Source organism: Pungitius pungitius, chromosome 5 (assembly GCF_949316345.1).
Source record: "Pungitius pungitius chromosome 5, fPunPun2.1, whole genome shotgun sequence".
Lineage (NCBI taxonomy): Eukaryota > Metazoa > Chordata > Actinopteri > Perciformes > Gasterosteidae > Pungitius > Pungitius pungitius.
Window position 1 is genome coordinate 9,114,958 of NC_084904.1, and position 20,791 is coordinate 9,135,748.

Consider the following 20,791-nt stretch of genomic DNA (forward strand, 5'->3'; position numbering starts at 1 on the left):
GCTTCCCTCACACAGGCTGAGGTAACCCTGACTTGTTTGCAGGTAAGCTGGTGAATGTCCCTCTGGAGCAGCTCCCTCTCTTGTTCAAAGCAGTCTTGCACTCCTGCAAATCCAGCCTGAGCAGCTACAGGAGCGGTCCGTCGCCCTGCGTGACCACCTCCTCCGGAAAGTAGACCCCGCCCCGCGCCCCGCGCCCCGAGTCCAGGGAGCGGTCGCCCCTCTTGTGAATGTGACAAGCAGCTAGTTTGTTTTTTGTAACGTTTCTTTATGTATTTATTACACGACAGAGCTGAATGTATGCTGATTACACTGTGCACATGCTTCTGTACAAAACAAATGCTCGTAGATGCATTGGTCTTTGGAGTTTACAAGTGTGTATCCAGTTTGCTCAATGTGTCAGTGTTGCTATTGTTAGAGCTAGACTTTGAAAGAGTTTATTTTATTCAGACGGGGGCAGATGGACACGTGTTTTGTAAGTGTTTTGAGACTACCTCAGGAAAATGTTTTTGCTAATTTCAGGTACCTTTTCTTTCTGTTAAATGAAGAGTTGCCCAGTATAAAACCAAATCACCTCAATCACAAACTGAATGTTCAAAGGAGCTGCGTAAATCAAAGGTTGGAAACAGTGTTCCGTTGCACTGAAGTGATGCAAAATGCAGCTACTTTAGACGTCCTGCTAATAGTAAGCGGTCTTGTCAATTTAACATTCCATGGGTTAAGGTGACAGTTATTGGATTAGTGGGATCTTTATGGAAAAACGGAGTTTACGGGTATTTTTTACAATCAGACAGGGGATGTAATGCTTTATTGCATTGGAAGGGGAGGGTAGTTAGGTTTGGTGTTTTAGTGTTTTGTTTTTGCTTTTCTTTATTTGACCAAAGTGTTATGCAATGCTTTTTTCACCCATTGATGGGTAGGGGGAGATAGCTCCCCCAAAATGTTTCTTATTGATGAAGGATCAGGATAAGATGAGAATCAATCTGTGCACGAGGGGAGAACCCTCTGCTGGACAGATGAGTACATCGCTGGATTTCATTGTAAATGCTGCTAAACGTGCACACGTATATGCATTAAGCAGATGCGGTGATAGATTGATAGACCTTCTGGTCAATGATGGCTTGTTTGGGCTCCGCCACCTTCAGCGCCAGGACCGCAATGCAGAGTTAGTCTGCTCACAACACACAATCACCTAAATGTGATGTTTAAGTCGAGGTAACACATGAAATCAGTTTTCAATTCATTCAGATCAAACCTACAAAGACGACAGAGAGAGATTTTGATTGGTCGAAAAGATTAATAGACGTGGAACAACAACGACAGGATTCACGTCTGAACAGAAGCCAAAGAAAGCCGACTAGGACGAGGACTGATCGGAAGACTTTGTTTACCTGCCCAGCTTCCAACGGGTTGAGAAAAGCTGTGACTTTCAGTGGCCAATTTGAGAGGAAGTTGGACTGTTCGCGGGTAGTGTCAGGTCCAATCCAAATGTTGCACAGACCACAGACCAGCAGCAGTTTGAGCTGGACCTGTTCCAGATCCACAGGACTTGAGAAAGGGTGGACTTGGTTCAGGTCTGGTCTTCAGGTCTCAAAAACAAAACAATGAATTCTCTCCTGTATTAGCTACTAGTTAGCGGATTATCACTTTAAGGGATGGATTGACTTGGATGGGTCTGGGCCGTGTCTCAATGAATCCAGCGTTCCCTCTGTGACGATGAACACATTGTTTAACAGAAGCCATAGAAAATGGTCTTTATTTTTGAGGTACGAGAAGATCATTTCAAACCGGTTGAAGTGTCTTTGACTCCTTAATTTTTTGCCGTTTCCTTATGTACAAACAATTTAAAATGCTCTCTTTTTTTGCACACAACGGGGAGGTTTAGAGACCTTGACCTTTGACCTCGGCCACTGCCCACCCAGTGTGTTCCTCACTCAGGTCCCTGGCGACCTGGATCTAAACAGGGTAAAGTGAGCTCCTCGCTGACCATGCTTATGTACTTGTATTGGTAGACATAGGTTACATTGTAGGTCCTTTTGTAGAAGTGTTTTTCTTTGCGTCTTAACCCCCCCCCCACCTCATTTAGTAAAGTAAGTGCAGTTTGAAGATGAGACTTGCAGGGTGGCATGTGGTGACGGATGGAGCAGCAGGAGGCGGTGGCACCCCCTCCGTCACCTTAACACCACCCATCCTTTGCAGGGTTCTTCTTTCAAATGTTTCACTTCAGTCTTTTGATTTTTATACATGTTCATTTACCTTTTGTAGTTATGATGTCAATGTTTTTTTGTTTTTCACATATCCATTGTCTCTTTTTGGGGGTGGGGGTGGAAGAGTATCCCTATCATTTTTCATGCTTTGATTAAATTCTTGATTTGATTTTTATCTTTTTTTTTTTTTTAATTGATTAATTCCCATGAACACTGTAAGCCACATTCTCTATGGACGATGCTGATAATTCAGAGCTTTTATCATTCATCATTTATCATTTCAAAACTTTTACAATGCAAATGTAATGCTTTAGGAGCCTTTTCTGATTTCAAAGCTGAATGATTCTGAGAACAGACTGTTTTTTTTTTAAAATATGCATCATTTGTCACAGAGGCTTCTGATTTTAAAGGGGCGTTTCACCTACGTTACTGCGCACACACAATGGTTTAAAGCTTTCGCCTTTTTTTGTCCAGGTGTTGAAATGTTAGAAAGCATAAGATCTCAGGGAAATGTACTTTTATGCATCCAAAGTCGAAGTGATGGGATGTATCCTTAAAAGAAAAACACCTAATCCTTTACCACTGTGGAGGAGCAGCACAACTGAGTTTCATAGCAGATTTAAACCAATAATTCTCCGAGCATTGTGCACCAATGTTCAACAATCCCTCGTACAGAAGCAGCCCTGAGTCCCTTTGAACTGTAGCAGAAGCAAAAGAAGGAACCAGTGTACAAAGCCACTTCATCTCCGAGTAACTCCAGGAATGCACTGAACATCAGACTGCTGAGATCTGACAGTGGAAGAGGATCTGAAGTTGTTTTTTTCTTTTAGTGTAGCAGCAAATGCTATCAATATAATCAACATAATGCATCCTAACACGGCTACTTTACTGCACCCCTCTGACCTGCTGCTGCACCAAAGAAAGTGTTCTTTATTTTCGGTATTTGTATTTTTTGCAGCCATGGGATGTTTTACATTTGCCTTTTTGTACTAAAACTACCTTTTTATTTGTCATTCTGTTGCTTTCTTTCAAAAGATTGGTCTTATTTATTGGTTTCATTACACCTGTGTTCTGTTAGTTTGTCTCATTTCACTCAGTGAGCGCTCAGTTATATCCACTACAACTGTTCTTAAGTATGTGGCCTTTTACGCCTCTCTACCTCACACTCACCTGCTGTCAGCAGCTTGTATTTTCTCTGGTTATGTTTGTTACACACTGAACACACTCACTCTGTCCTTTCAGGGGTCCTCTACCTCCTTTTAGTGTGAGTCCAATACCAAATGTGAAAGTGTCAGTGACAGTACTGATTAAGCATTCACGTGATGCATTCTTGCTGCAGTGAACCAGTGCTTTATTTTCCTGTGTTGACCTTTTTGGAATATGTCTTGTTATCTGGTGAATGGCTATTTGCCCTGTACACACAATTCACCACATCATACTATGACGCTGTTTTTTTATCCATTATGCTCGCTGATTGTCTATCAGTGGAAGGCAACAGTGGAACTGTATCACATAGGACTCATGCAATGCATCTCCCAATGGATTATCAAACAGAGAATTGAATTGTGGTCAAAGTGACATCTCATGTTTACATGCTTCGGGCTCACTCGTGTGACCCTGACGCCGTGGCACGCGACTACTGCAGTGTTATCGCTGGGGTTGGACTTGATGGCGTTTGAATAGAAGCTGCCAGCCTAACTTACTGATATGGAACCTAACAATAAGGAAATCTTAGCAACCGCTCTGCCTTTGAATTAACTCCCTAGACTCATTTGCATAATGGAAGAAACCAGATCCAAATAGTAGAAAAGCATACTTTTAAAAACTAGGCTGCTGCATTCTGGGAGGAACGGTCATCCACCTCTGCTGTTAGAGGCAAACCAACCTATGTGTCCAGCCCGAGCACTGTAACACTGTTAGTCCCCCGCAGCACACACAGTACACGTGGTTCCTGCTGATAATCAACCCGGCATGCAGGAGTCCCTTCTACAACGATGGAACCCTGCAATAGAGCACACGATGACAGTAATAGAACAGAGAAACTTTGCATATCTCAGGGACAAAGTCGATTTATACAGCCATGAATGGACACTTGAAACAATGAAATGTGTCTCTTGTCTGGTGTTACTTTAACTACCTGTGAAGAATGTGATCCATTACGTGTTAAAAGCATGTTTAGAATGTGTTAGGACTTGAAACCAAATAAATGTGAATGTTATGCAAGTGTACACGGGCTGTCCTCCATTAATCAGTGATCATAGTCTATTGAGCTCATTGGTGGATATCCAGGCGAGGGTGTAAAGCCTCAAGCTGTCTGGACGTGTCTGTCCCTGACCTGCTGCTCAGCGCACGCTAATGAGTTTTTCATGGTAAGATGCATTCAAGATCATTAAAACGAACACAAAGTGTGCTTCCGCCTGTTGGCCAATGATTTGTTTAATACCTGCAAGATTAAAGTACTCTGCCATGGCAACAAGAAGTTGCTGTTTTTTCATGCAGAGAATTACACGACTACATATTACACGTTAAATACAGGAAGAGGAAGAAGTATATCGAAACATGTAGATGTTATCTCAACGGCTGCAGTGTTACAATATTATATTATAATATAAAATACACTTAATATTCAACCAAAAAAGATCTAAATTGATCTTCATTTACTGATTTCTTTTCCTTTCAAATTTCCATTTGATGGTAATCTTGTCTCTAAAGAAGTATCATTAAAATAAAATTATAAAACCACTTACACTCTTGTGCAAAGACTTTGTCTTTTGTTTGTCAATAATTAAAAATCAATCGACCACTAACATTGAAGGTATAACAAGTATTGTTTCGTATATTCCTCTGCAATAAGGTTCATTTGCATTGAACTTCACTGTTTAGACTGAATCCAACAGAACTGACAAAGGAGCCAAATAAACGTTAGAGTTTTGGGGTTGTAAATCTGCTGAGCTGAACCTCTGCTGAGATGGTAAAGAGGCTTACTGGTAACTTTATTTGGACTCTGAAAACACTCCAAAAAATACAAATTGTGATTATCGCCCAAGCAAGCCTCTGATTTAAGGCCTTTTATACTAAATGATGCTACCCAGTGGCTGGATATAGCTTTATGTTCATAAGCGTTAATTTAATTCATTTTATTTTTTTACAAATCTGCCTCTGTGTCCCGAAACCCTCACATCGGAAACCTTAATACATTTTGAAAATGTATTACGGTTTACTGTTAGCCACCATTTGATCAATCTCGGACATATACACAGAACTAAATGTAACTAATGTAAATATGTATCAATTGTGTAGGAATAAACTAGAAGCTGCATCTCTGCAAATCCTTGCTGTATGAGAGAGAATCTTTTAGTACATTATATCCATACAGACCTTTCAAAATAATTCAAAGGAAACCTTTATTTAAGCAACAAACAAGGTTCTTATTTGGGGTTTGCCGTCATGGAATTGCCCAGATTAAATGACACTGATGACCCGTGGAACCAACAGCAGTCTCCTGCCTGAAGGATCGATGGGTTGATACAGCAGTCTAAGTCTAAAGACCTGCCTCACCCACTGGTACACTCGGAGTGTCTCGTCACTGAGGTACGGTTGACGGCAGGCTGCTGATTGCATCATGAGTGCACAGCAGGCCAAAGGTCCAGGAGGCATCACTTCATCTCCTCAAGGCTGACAGAGGGGATTTTGACAGGCTGTCCTAACCCTTCCACCCTCCTAACGAGCCTCCAATCAGATCAGAGACAGCCAAGGCTACGGATCCCCCTGGGCACAACACCACTGACGGGCTCGTGGTACGAGTGGGGGCTTGGAGGATGGATTTTGTACATGATTATACAAAAGGGCAGGACCTGCAATAAGTATCAGTTTGAAGGGTGTTTATTTGCCTGACGTGTTGGTGTTTCTGGTCTCACCTTGGCACAGCGCATCAGACACTGCCCTTCACAGATGCCAACCAGTGAGATTGTGTTATCTGTACCTAAAGTCAAACATCCTCTTTCTCTTTGAATTAAACACATAGATGTCCCACACGCTGATAAGACGAGAGCTGGACCCACACTTGGTCGCAGGACCACTGCTGCCGCTTCCCCTTTGAAGCAAGAGTTTGTAGTTGGAAGCTGTGCGGGGCTAAGGACAATTTCCAACAACACAATCAGTGGTTCCTCACAAGACAACTTCCATCCTTCAACACGCTCCTCTTTTTCAATTCAGATATTTGAAATCATTTCTCCCAGGTGTTCATTTTGCAAATCCCTCGTGCTAACAAATGGTAACCTAGTTAGACTGTCAGTGCTTATGAATCGTTGGCCCACATTTCACCTTCTGTGGTGAGGTCCGGTTCTGCTCCGCAGCCCGGTGGTTAGGGACCCCTGCTGTAGAAGACCATACAAATGGCATTTAAATTCACTTTATTTGGCAGGTCAAAGAAAGAACTTAAAAAATAAGTAAAAAACAAAATATGGGACTAAAATAAAAGGTTTAAAAAATATTGCCAGATGTTAAGAATTTGTGTAAAGAGATAATGTTTTATTAATGTGGCTTTGTTTTGTAATAACAAATTAATGAATAAAACTAAAAAACACATGAAATATAAAACCATAAGAATGAAGAAAAGGAATAGATTTTTAATGACATGTAACCCATGATGATTATTTGTCCTGACTAATAAAATGCTCCACAGAGGGAAGTTTGGACCAAATCACTCTAGAGAAATCAAAAAATAAATTGAACATGGTAAAACATGGTAAAGGCCAACATATAATTGTAAATGCACAAAGGACACCAAACATTGTTAAATGCAGCAGTTCCTTAAAGAATATTGCAGGAGGCGTTGGTTCACCATCCTAAAACCAGTGACCTGCCGAGAGGTCAAAGGGCACCGGGGAGGATGATTTAAGGATTGCCGATGTGTGGAGTTTGTCATGCGTGAGCCGTAGGAACGAGATGATCCGATTTGTTGCTGTCTGATGCATTTGGTGGTTTGTACACATCTAGGTTCCTTGGCAGAGTTAATCAGCTTCTGTTTGATAGACAAAACTACCACAACATGATTTTAGCAGTGATTTCTCCACCTCCTCTTGTGGGGAAATGTAGCGTACTGGTAGAGCAAGGGATCAGAGGATTTTGTCCTTGGGAAAGACTCTTAGCCCCAAATAGCTCTTGTAGCTGTGACTTTGGTGTGTGATTGATGGACAGGTGTCACTGTGTATGCTAGCTCCTCATGACTTTTTGTCAGGATCGGTGCTGGAGGTGCAGGCGGAAGCAGGACTCAAATGCAGGGTCTTCCACGAGAAGTGCTCTTTATTTCACAAAACAAAAACCGACGTGCTCCAACCACGGGAGACATTAGACAATGACGCGACAAAGGACAACTGGCACACAGGGCTTAAATACACAAGGGAGGTGCAGGTGATTGGACACAGGTGGAAGCAATCAGGCAATCACAGGACAGGAAGTGAAGTTACCCAGAGACACGAGAAAGCTACAAAATAAGACAAGCAGACCCAAACCGTGACACTTTTGGTGTTAAAGAGCTTTAAGTGGTTACAAGACTAGAAAATAGATATACAAGTACAGTTCATTTATGTTTTATTTAATTTTTCCTTCTGTGGATGATTTTGTTCATTTTTATTCAAAAAATTGCATTGTAAAATTGTTATCAAAGACTCCACAAAAACGACTCGTGGGATAAATCCTGGCTTCACATGTAGCTTACATAACATCACTGCACTGTACTGAAGAAGCAAAACATGGCCATGTGCTTCTTTAACATAAAATTCCTACTATAATGTTTTGTATTATTTTGTCTCTGCCTAGCATACGTTCTGAAAAGCTCTGTGTCAGTAGTGTTGACAATGAACAACAATGAAGCATGAATGACCTCGGACTCCGTTGAGGACGTGTGTTACTGCTCTGAGGGTACTGGGACAGGTTGATGTTTTGGGGACAGGGCTTATTTAGCTGGGAGTTTTTGATGAAAATAGACCAGCATGTGCCCCAGCATCCTCATATCGAGTCACAAAACATGCACCGGCGTTACGTAACTGCTGTGTGAGGAGGAAGGACTCATTTGAGTACGTCTAGTTTTATATGACCATGTGCATTAATTCAAAATACTCATTATAGTGACAATAGCTTAACCATCAAAAACAAAACCTATACTATTTTTTGATGTTGTTTATTTTTCTTAAGGCGTTTTCTTTTTGTTGTGTAACCCTTTTGTACAATAATAAATGAATGCATACAATGACTAGTGAAGAGTGGCCTCCCAGTTTATCCCTTTTCCAGCTTCTCACTAAATTAATTTTATTTTCATTAGCCAACACCTGGAAACGGACAACATAAAAAGTGAATCTGTATTGATAAGCAAATACTAAACTACAACATGCTCCCAGACTTCTGCCCAGAAGGCATTTCATTAAGAAGAAGAAGTTGGACAGAAGCAGGAAATAGGGTTATGCACTGGTCGGATTGGTGGAATATTGTTGCAGGAAGCAATTAAACAATCTCTGTTGGAAAAGCCCACAATCTTATAGCTATACCTATCTAAGATACTTTGAATAAGTTCAAGTTGGGTAGGTCACTAGTCTTTGGTGCACCAATAAAAGTATTTCCATCCTAACTGTTTTAGAGGTTACTTCAACTTAAAAAAAGAATCCAATACCAATTGAAGATTACTGTTCTAGGTGTTTATTTAGATTCTAAGTGCTTATTAATTATATTTAGATATACTAGATTTTATCAAATAAATCAATCCATAAATGTACTGCTGAGTGCATGAAAAATCCAGAGATAAAACAAGAAAGAATTTCTGAATGATGACTTGACTGGAAAAATCTAATCCGTGTACAATGTTGACCTGGATTAAAAAGTACTTGGACATAAATAGAAGAGTTGAGGCTGTCTTTCCATGCATTCACTTTGTCCTCTGCAGAAGTGATTTGGACAGGAAGGAATGGGATTTCCTTCCCAATGAGAGACAGTGAACAGAACCCCCGTCCTGCCATTTGGTTTTGGCCTACTGTATTTACGTTAGATAGGACACACGTCAAGGCTGGAGCTGGCTTTGCAGCGCTTCTCCTGGCTCGGGATGGAGGAACGTGCGCCCCGCTGCTCCCCTGAAGCGTGCCTTCAACAGGTGTGGTCCTCCTCCCTCTACACTCCTCTCCTCCTCCCTCTCATCTTGTTCCCCTTGACCCTGATTCACTGCAACCTCGACGCTGATAAAGGGAGAACACCCCCCCATTCCTCACCCCTCGCCAACTGACACACTTCCAGAGGGGGATAACCTTGTTCCCTCACATTTCTCTGATGCTCCTGAGTGTGCTCTCTCTCCCTTGGTGTCTTTGTTTCTCCTTCAACTATAACTAATTTTTATATATATAAATGTGATATTTCTGCACCAATCCACCATCCAGACATTTTCAGACAACAGTCATCCACCATGCCACTGTATACGGAGGGGCTGATGAACATTTGGGGGCAGCCTGATCCAAATCATGTGACCTCAAGTATTAAATTAAATGAGTCATGGCATGAAGTCATTATTCAAGTACACCCCCAAAAAGCATTACTTTCAATCTTTAGTCCAATGATTGTCTAATGTATAATGGTTTTTTATTGGTCAATGGTGATGACAATGTTAATTCATAGTCAAAAGTAATTTGGTTTGTAGTACATTTTGATTCATGTACTGGATTTTAGACCCAAAAACGAGTGAAGTTCCTTTTAAGTGCAATATAAATAAAATAAATAATCATGGCCCATGAAACTACGAAAAACAATTAGCTTGGATTTTGCTTTCACTGCCTTGATGCTTAGTGAATATATGCATTCAGATTTCCCATTTCAGCACCTTTGTGCTTTCAGTTTTTCTTTTAAAGGCCTCTTTTGTGACAGCTAATTAGAAACCAGCCTGCTGTGGCCTTGACAATGAATGTGACTCTGGCATGAATCTACACTTCAACATCTGGTGTCCAGATGATAAAATCTCACAGCACCACACTCATAATGCAATAAATTGATGTTCTACATAAACGTTGATCAAAACTGCAATCATCTTGGGAGGAAAAGAGATTTGAAGAAAGTTTTAATTTCCCCATTCAGGCTTGTTATGAAATGCATGCAAACACTTAAGATCTCTCTCCAAATTATCGTGGGGGAGTATGGGTCAAGGATTATTCAAAGGGGGTTTAAATAGTGTTTGGCATGGAATACGGTAAAATTTGCACTGTAAAATGTCGGCAAGCATGCATTTGATTTTTTATTTGTTCTTATTTTAAATATAGCAGAGAATCATTATACACATATATACTGTATATCACAGTGGAATGGACTCAAATACACAAGGAGTAGAAGGAATGGGGATTTCATCAAAGAAAAATTCAAAAGAAAAAATCCTTATTTTTCCTTAGTATCTACTACTAGTATTACGTAAGGAAGCAGAGGCAGAGCTAAAAAAAAAAGAAAACAAGATCATAACAAATGCAGGTATATATGTCAAATTTATATGATAGATGAAATGTATAATATACAGTATATAGAGATATATATATATCTCTATATATATCTCTATATATATAGAAAGATATATATATATAATGATGTATACATATGGTATATGTGTATATAATATATATCTATTACATATTATTTACATATACCGTACATACTATCTGAAAGTGTATCCAAACATTTGGCTGGTACTTACTATACATATTACAATGTATGATATAATAATATATAATCATCATTTGGGGTGTCTTATGTGGCTCCTCATACTCATGTGCTTTTTTAAATGTTTGTTATATTGGAACTTTCTTCTAATTCATTGTACGTTTTATACGTTTTGAAACCTCTATCTTAATTTGGCTCTGCTGCCTTGGCTAAACATCTCCTGGGTTTAGTACATAATTCCACACAGAGTTAAATAATTCTAGTTAACTAGTTAATAATAAAGAGTTTAATAATTGTGTTCCTTCATGACTAATACGTCTTTGTGTGAACACATGTGGATTCATTCAATAGCTGCTGCCCACGGATGGATTGCAGCTCAGGAGATATATTTAAGAGCGAGCAAGGCTGCGATAGAGTTTATCCCCAACTAACGTTCCCCTATTGTTCAAGTAAAACACAAAGAGGAGCAGCGTCAAGAATAGAATGTTGTCAAGGGCAAGAAGAGGCTGGGATTTGTCCTGTAGCCTAACCCTCAACCCACACAAGTGCCCTTCTACAATTACCTTTCTTAGTTTGGGTGATTCAATTAGCATCATCTGGTCTGATAATCACCATTTAACAGAATATAGAAAAATACCTTTTAAAATATTATTTATCAACTGTGACATGTGTTTTGGGGTCAGAAGAAAAGGAAAAAACACTTTGTTCATTCTGTAACTTTCCTGAAAGTAACGTTTAAAATGTGCTTTCTAATCGTACTTAAGAAAAACATCTGAGTGCCTTTTCCATGACTTATCTCATGCCTGTTCTCCCAGAGGTGGAGGATGAAGAGCTCAAGACCAACTATCACCAGAAATAGCGGTTAACCACAAGTAAACACGATTACTATTAGATTGTAATCTCCACTTGAGGTCCTTCCAATGGAAGCGCTAAGCACAGAAGTGACAGGTCTCACTTTAGAACACAAGGGTTCAACAGCACTGTGTCCATCTCAGTAGACACACAATGATTCACCTCAGTAGCAAACTATTACACAAAGCTGTGAAACTTCTCATTCAGGCTGATTTATTTCCTAAAGGAGAACCTTGGTGTCAAACTGTGACACAAAGTATTTCACTAATTCGTTGAGTTGTTGTTTTTTATGTTTCTGTTTCAGATGTTCAGACCAGGATGGGTGACAAGGGCATTCCAAACCTTAGTTTGGATGACATGCATTCGTGTACTTATATCTATTCCTGTGAAGAACACGATGGTTGCATTTTAATCTTCAGAGCACTCAAGTTGTCATTCACCCATTCATAAGGAAGATCGCAGGGACTACCTACCATACAAGGTACCACCACCCATCAGAACTAGATGTAATCCCATTCATACACTAACTCAGCAATCGAGAGGTGGGGATCGGACCGACAGTCTTCTTGTTTGAATATGACCTGATCTTCCTACCTGTAGTAGATTTTTTGTTTAACAAAAGCGGTGAACTGATTTGAAAGTTGATTTCAGTCCAAATAAAAGTGGAAGAGGTTAAAAAAAACTCCTCCCCTCCCGCTTGTTCTGTGACGCAACAGGGACTCCTGGGTCACTGTGGGGAAGTGATCTATGAAGGAAAAGAAGACATATACATTATATATATATATATATATATACTGTGGAACTGGAGATTACTGTATTGAAAATATATCCTTGTGCGTACAGATAAAAAGGCCTAAATGAACACCATGAATGCATTAGAAAAATAATACACAAATAGAAAAGAACATCTCACCGACTTTTATTGATTCCAACGACTTTGGCCAAGGGGATTACCCACAAGTCATGTGACGTTAAAACAGGATAAGCAGTGAAAGCGTGGAGATGTAAAATAAGGTAAAGAAAGAGGAAAGCACGTGTTACGACTGTTATATCATATTCACCTGGAAATACCTTCTCTTTTGGAGAGTCAACATGAGAAGATATTTCGTGAGAAGATCATGTAGTTCCTCTCCTTAGCTTTATTGTTTTTTGCAGAGCCCATCATTTATTGGATGGAATATGGTTTCAGAGTCAGAAACTAGGGCATTAGGTCAGAGATGCTGATTTGGGACCCAAGTGACTGTCATTGATGAAGGTCTCAAAGATAAATATGTCCTTTGTGATAATAAAATCAATTGAATGCTCTCGAATGTTCTTTTAGTTAGTTGTGCTTCTGAGCATTCAGCCCATCACGGAGGCTCCTCCTGAAGACAAACTTGTAAACGGCTGAAATGTGCTGATGGCACTCTGAGACTTCTCTATTTTGTTTGCTGCTTCTGCTGCTTTGAGAGACATTTGAAATCCTTCAAATGGTGATTGAGCTCTTTTCTCCTCATCTGAAGGCTCATCTCTGAACTCTAGTTTAAGACTGGAATTAGCTGAGGAGCCTGGACCTTGCAGTCTGCTGTCATGGGGGACCCTGCTTCATGCACCTTTGATACTAGCTCTTCAGAATGGATTCATCTCTCTGCAAATAGGTTTGAAACTAATTTTTAAGAGTAGAAAGGAAGAGAACCTTTGGTATGCTGCTTTTTCCTCTTTTTCAGGATATTCCCAGTCAGATTCCATACTTATGCCAATTAAAACAGTTGTAGTGCATTAGCGCATATTATCTGGCGTGCGTTTGTTTCCTGCTGCAGTCTTTACACTTGGTGAAGTTACCAAGCAGCCACCACTTTCTTCCTCCACGTAAACCTCGCTGTATATAAGTGTTGAAGACAAGTCTAGAAGAATTACCAAAATAAAGAATCCCTTGCTAATTCAAATGTTCTATGGCTTGTATTTTATTTAGTGTGAAAAAGAAGCAGTTATACTGAGAAAAACCTTTGAAATATGTTACAATTTGGCACAAATGTATTTCCTACCAACAAGGAGAGCTATTTGCTGGCCTACATTCCTTGTTGGAGCTTTATTTTGTCAAAATTTAAAATAACATATCTCCTTAAAATGTTTAATAACCAATATGTCTGCTAAACAATGTGGGTCAGATTATTGTGAATCTGAGCTGAGACTAGAATTGGAATTTATGTTGTGAATCGTTTTTTATTTCCTACAATAAGGTCCCAGGATCACAATGTGCTGTCTTGGTAATTTGGGAACTTCACAAAAACACTCCCTTGAGTGGAGGGGAAACCATCAGCCACTTTGTTGTCAAACAATGATGCTGATTACTTAAGAGCAGAGGCGTATATGACACTTTTTAAATAGCATTTTATTAATAATGCAGGGGAGGGTACGATTTGTGTCTTCCTATTAACGAGCAGCATGTAGGCTACCGTTTGTGCTACCTTGTGTTTCAGTAACCAGGAGAACCACCGCATACAAGCAGTGGTTACATTGAACCAGCAGGGGGCAGGAGCCAATAAGACGAGTTAACAGCAATGATTTATTATCCTCTTTATTATTTTGAGTAAAGCAGGCAGGTCATTTTGGAGACTGCATTTACTTTTCTGGGGTAAATTTTAACAATCTATTTAAGATCTGAGAGATGGATTAGTGTTTTTGTTTTGACCTTGTGGGACGACACTAAGGAAAACCCCGACCACGACTGCTTTCTCTACCTACCATTGTATTTGTTCTATTTAATTTCCCTTTTCTAAGTGGTTTGTTGTGGTTGTGCCCCAGCTTGGTCAAGGACAAGCGTGAGGACACTGAATGCAGGCTGTTTGGCCCTAAATCTCACTATTCGTTTCTTATTGTGGAACATGATGCACTGGCACTCTCTCCCGTTCATACAGCTCACATCTGTGGTAGAGATAAACCAATTAGATAAAAAATAAAGGTTGTCGATGTGTGTGAATCGTTAATATCGTCGAATACTGGGATTGTTGGTATTTGGTAATGTTGTCAATGGTGTGAGGCTGGGGCCTTTGGAAGATGATAAATGTCAGAAAAGGGGGAGTCACACACATTAATCAGTCTTTGATCGGAGAACGCAGGGTCACTTCGTATCATGAAGCAGGTTTTAATGGCAAAATCCACATTTTCTGTTTTCAAAATAGGTCAGAGCCCCGTTGATTAATCAAAAGGTACTGAAAGAGTCACATATAGGAAGCGTAATTGACCACATACTTTATATTTCACAGTAATGTCTGGATAGTGAGAGCTTCTGGATTCATAGTCTCACAGCTCAAAGCGCGCAGAGCGACAGGATGTCACTTCTCTCTGAGTTCAAAACCTGTACAAACTGGAGTTTCCATGGAACAGACTCAAATTTTCACATCGCAGAGCGAGTTGAGAAGCTAGCAATGTGGAAACAATACTGCTTGCTGAGATCTGCCAGGGGTAGAACCAAAATATCACTCAATACGATGTCTGTGTATGAAGGGATTGAATGGGTCAAATCAAACTGCTTAAGTTTCCTTTCATCATAAAAACATTAACTCATTGGTTTTAGCATCTATAAACTTTCATAATGGGTAGCATTTAATGCAAATTGTTTGTATTTACCTACAGAATACATTTTAGAACCCGGTTCACCTGAGAGACCACGTATAAGGTACAAAACCAGTAGAGAACCGAGCCACAACCAACTTCCAACAGGAATATCTTTGTACTCATTGCAAACAAATATACTAATGTTCGGAAATGAGTCTTGGCTACAATATCCATTCATCCTTTTGAAAATACTCCAAACACAGCTCCAACAAATCTAAAATATGATATGCCAATTAGTCGGGTAAACGCACACATTCTCAGCAAAGCAACAAGCTAACAAAGGAAACAACATACTGAAGAGCTAGCTAACACCACGATGTATTAAAGGGCTTCCGCTTTATCCCCACACAAAACTAATTGTCCAGAGAGACAAAGTAGTTACAGAGTTATTACAATTTCTATCATGGGTGTGCCAAAAAAACACGTTATTCTACCTATCGACAGAGACTAGAACACCAACAGGTCAGTGGAGAACAAAGCAGGTGACTGATTTCATGTATTCAAAGTTCTCCTGGACCGGACGGTTCCATGTGGGTGCTTGCCTGTACCTTGATGCCCTTCAGAAGGCCCTTAACCCAGCTGCCCCACGGAGCTGCTTAGAGGCAAGCAGATTGCACTGTGGTTCTACTGGGCAGCTCCAGGTGTGGCTGCTGGGATCTGGGCTTTCGCGCACAAGAAGCACTGTCTCGCAGGGAAATCTCCTGATTAAATAAAGGAAAAAGGAAAATCATTCATTCATTCATTGTTCACAGAGAAAGGTGACTGATCGAGAAGCTCAGGATGTCAAATCTTACAAATTCTGGTCTTCTCATTCTACACGGCATAGACACTCCTCCTGTATCTTTCACCCAGAGTGATTGCAGCGCTATCTTCTTTCATCCACAAAGATCCTGCCACTGCAGCACAAAATGGTTGTCGTGTGGGGGTACAAAATGAACAAAATATAAATGATGAAGTCAAAACACAAGCCAGACCTCAGTCCTTCCCCTTTATTTATTTTACAAATATAACTGGGAGACAGAGACAGAGCTTGTCTGATGCTGGGGCTCCACTGACCTGTAGCCACAGCACACTTGCAAAACAAAAAGTTGCCAGAGACAAACACTAGATAAGCCATATTTCTTGGCCCCAGCGACAGAGGGCTCAGGAGGGGCCTCCTGCTCCAGTCAGCCGGGCCTGCTTTCTGGCCTGTGCTCCCTAATAGATGAGCAGATAGAGGCCACATATAGGCTCATGGAGGACCTTGTAGTTACTCTGGGAGATCAGGGGTCAAACAGATTGATAGATAGATCTTATTTCTCTATGTGCACCTTCTGCTGAGCAAACACTCTTAATGCATGTGCTGTGCAAGTTTTTACAGGCCGGACACCTTGACGTGAGTCCAATTAGCTTACAAATCTTTGGATGAGGCTGCATAATATAATTTACTACAAGAACAAAAAGGAAAAATGTATAGCAATGACTAAAAGTATATTTATATTTGACTTACATTGACAGTATCAAAGACTCTGTGGGTAAAGCTTCAGAGGTGATCCTGGACTCTGGTATGCACCAGCCAAACAAGAAATGAGATATGCATAAAATGATAATGGAATGGAATGCAAAAGGTCTGTTATTTGTTATTTATTACTTACAAACATGCGTCCTCCTATAGGTAAACCATTTTCCTTTAATGTTATGCCCGGTGAGTCAACACCAATGAACATACTCTTAAATCCTGTTTTGTGTCTTTTGTTAGTCGATAAAACCTCTTTTTATAATCATGGGCTCCTAGGACCCGGCTGCAGTGGCCCTTGTTTGAATGTGACACAGGGCCCATTTTCTGTCTGTCTCTCTCACACTGTTAATGTAAATCTTGCCTCCTTCTAACACTATCATTAGTCCCATTACTATTACTGTCGACATAAATGCACACCAATAACTTCCTCCACGCGGGTTTCTGTGGATCGGGTTTCGATCTCATGGTGGTTTTATCAGATGGTGGTTTTATCAGACCCAGGAGAGGGATCCTCTTCTTCTTCTTTTCCTTAAAGTTCCTTCATATACTAAATTAAATATATTTAATTTAATTTAAATCATACCCCTTATATGTGTATTCCCCGACATTTAATGTAAAAGCTGTGATCTTATCATTAAAATAAATTGTTGTTTCAAGATGGAGTGGGGGGGGGGTCTTCTATCTGTATGGGGCTTTTGCACACTTGTTTGGACTGTTAATAAATGCTCATTGGATAAAGTGATATTTCAGAGGCCTGTAGGTGTTACAAAGGTTCCACTAGTTTGCTTAATAAAAGCCCTCCACCTTTGTAATTATGCTAGGTGTATGATGGGGGGACAGAAGTTCTGACCTTTTGAATTTTGTGGCCACTTTAGGCCGTTTCAGCCAGCCACTGAAAACTGTTGTTAATTGACTTTATATTGTGCAAAAAAACCTGCTCATTTCCTGACGCTTAGCGCCTCCCATTGCACTTTAGACCCGCCCCGTTAAGGTTTGCTGTTATTGTTGTTTTACTTTCCCTTAGTACAGCTGCATACACATACAACGTTCTTTATTATCTGATCTTGAAGTATCATACAGCTATGTATTTTATGGTATTTCTGCTTTCGCTGGCAACATCAGTCATGTATCACACTACTAATTGTTGTCAAAAAGCACTGCAGGTCTAGGGTCATACTTACAACTTCTTCTGCATATATCTTCAACTCCATCTTTGTCAAGAAATTCATTTTTTTAACTTAAGAATATGTTTTAATGCAAATGATGATGATAGCATTATTTCTTTAACACTTCGTTCCCTGGTGATCAAATTATTGTCCGAGCCTTTGAAAAGATCCGTTCTTCAGGCGATTTATTTATGTTGTGGATTTTATTTTGTTGTGCTGCTAAGCGGAGAAGTGAAGTCAGAAGTTTTGACTGAAATAAAGCTGCTCATTCTGTTCATGGACAATGATAAATACACAATCTGAGTGAAAGGAATATATGTTTCAGAGATGGTGAGAGACCTAATTGAGGTCTCATTTACAATAATGTAAGGCTCCATTGGTATTAAGGTTTGCATGTGTAAAATGTGATCTAGACATTTTAGGGTTCTGATTAGTTTTGAAAGAATAATTTATCCAATGATGTATTAATATATATATATATGAACAGTTGTACATTTGAGGAATAAAACGTATTTTGATACATTGTCTGAGGGGGGCTATTCTGGTGAATTCTATAGCTGAATTAACAGTACCCTCCCTCCCCAGGGACAGCCAGGGGTCCGGAGTGGGAGGGAGAGACCTTCACCATACGCAGAGACTGAACCCAGCTGACATCCAGAAAGTGACCGTAATACCATAGTGATTGGATGTGAATGTTTTGTGTCAGTCGTTGTTGTATTTCCTGTCTTTAAAGTTGTGCCTTGGTCTACATCCGAGGACCCTTAGCTTTGTTCGTGTTTCCACACAGTGGCCGTCAGCAGCCACCCACTACTTCCTGTCAAAAAACTAATAATAGACAGTTGGACTCTACACAGTGCTTACCAAGCAAAATGCCCTGTCACAGTCAATTATTATTAATGCCAACCTATTTCAGTCTTCTGATACATGCTGGGACCACTCCTCATGTGTACACACAGTGCCGATAAATATAGAAAACGATGAACAAAAAAATTCAACAGGATACATTGTTTCAACATCCAGTGTAAAAAGTAATTGACCAGCAGCATGTATGTTTGCATCCACTCAAAAAAATGAATCAGAACATTTCATTTATCCTAATATATTTTATTAATATATATATAAAATATATATTTTATTTAAGTATTGTTTGTTATTTAATGTTTTTAAATTGTTTCATAAAATTCCTTAAAATATGGAAACAATAATTTGAATGTGTTAAAGGACCTGCTTTTGGTTTGAATATATACTTCACCGATTCCATTAGTTATAATATATGAGATTAATATTTCAACTCTACATTTGGGGAAATGGAATGGTTCAGACGAGGAAGTGACAGCCTATTATTATCAATATCAAACAAATAAGCTTCGTTAATTCTGACCATTCTGACACCTGCTGCTACTAGTTTTTTGTGCTTGTTTTTTAGTGGTTACATCTGATGGTGGTCACGTCCGATGGTGGTCACGTCTGATGGTGGTTACATCTTATGGTGGTGGCAGATTAAAACTCTGTTATTAACACTTTTCTCTATTCAAAATATTTCCTCTGTGCTTCAGCCTTCCAATGTAACTGAGATACCTTCCGTATGCTAGTGAGATTTCATTCATACACACTAGTGAGATGCTGTTACATTCACTAGTGAGATTTCATTCATACACACTAGTGAGATGCTCTTACATTCACTAGTGAGATTTCATTCATACACACTAGTGAGATGCTCTTACATTCACTAGTGAGATTTCATTCATACACACTAGTGAGATGCTCTTACATTCACTAGTGAGATTTCATTCATACACACTAGTGAGATGCTGTTACATTCACTAGTGAGATTTCATTCATACACACTAGTGAGATGCTGTTACATTCACTAGTGAGATTTCATTCATACACACTAGTGAGATGCTGTTACATTCACTAGTGAGATTTCATTCATACACACTAGTGAGATGCTCTTACATTCACTAGTGAGATTTCATTCATACACACTAGTGAGATGCTCTTACATTCACTAGTGAGATTTCATTCATACACACTAGTGAGATGCTCTTACATTCACTAGTGAGATTTCATTCATACACACTAGTGAGATGCTCTTACATTCACTAGTGAGATTTCATTCATAAACACTAGTGAGATGCTCTTACATTCACTAGTGAGATTTCATTCATACACACTAGTGAGATGCTGTTACATTCACTAGTGAGATTTCATTCATACACACTAGTGAGATGCTGTTACATTCACTAGTGAGATTTTATTCATACACACTAGTGAGATGCTGTTACATTCACTAGTGAGATTTCATTCATACACACTAGTGAGATGCTCTTACATTCACTAGTGAGATTTTATTCATACACACTAGTGAGATGCTCTTACATTCACTAGTGAGCTTATGTAAAAGCATACTTACATATAACTGAAAAACGTATACATACACATTTGAAAAATGTATACACATATATGTGAAACACTTTCATATGTACCTAAACTTGTTACATCTTTGTAATCAGATACAAGAGATTTAGTCATGAAAGTTCAGCAATACATATACAACATTTTCATATGTGCATCAGATAGATCTGTATAAATGTTTAACTTGTATGCATGTAATCATTTCATATGTATGTGTATATGACACAGCCGTGCGTATATTTCTCATATGTGTGAGTAAGTGTTTCAGATGAGTATGTGTCATGTGTTATATATATGCGTGCACATATCTAACAAACACATTAGTAGTAGCTGTCTCAGTAGTTCAGTCCTAAACAGCCCCTCATTCTTTTTTCTCC

At 39.5% G+C, this 20,791-nt stretch overlaps 1 protein-coding gene across 2 annotated transcripts in view; it reads left to right on the forward strand.

Moving 5' to 3' along the window:
* Positions 1–3,866, forward strand: part of nr6a1a (nuclear receptor subfamily 6, group A, member 1a) — a 65,494-nt gene extending 61,628 nt beyond the window's left edge. For both annotated transcript variants that reach the window (XM_037482968.2, XM_037482971.2), the window contains one exon: positions 43–3,866. In XM_037482968.2, coding sequence (XP_037338865.1) covers positions 43–173 — 131 coding nt within the window. In that variant the 3' untranslated portion in view covers positions 174–3,866. The remainder of the gene's footprint in view (positions 1–42) is intronic.
* Positions 3,867–20,791: the final 16,925 nt, after the last annotated feature.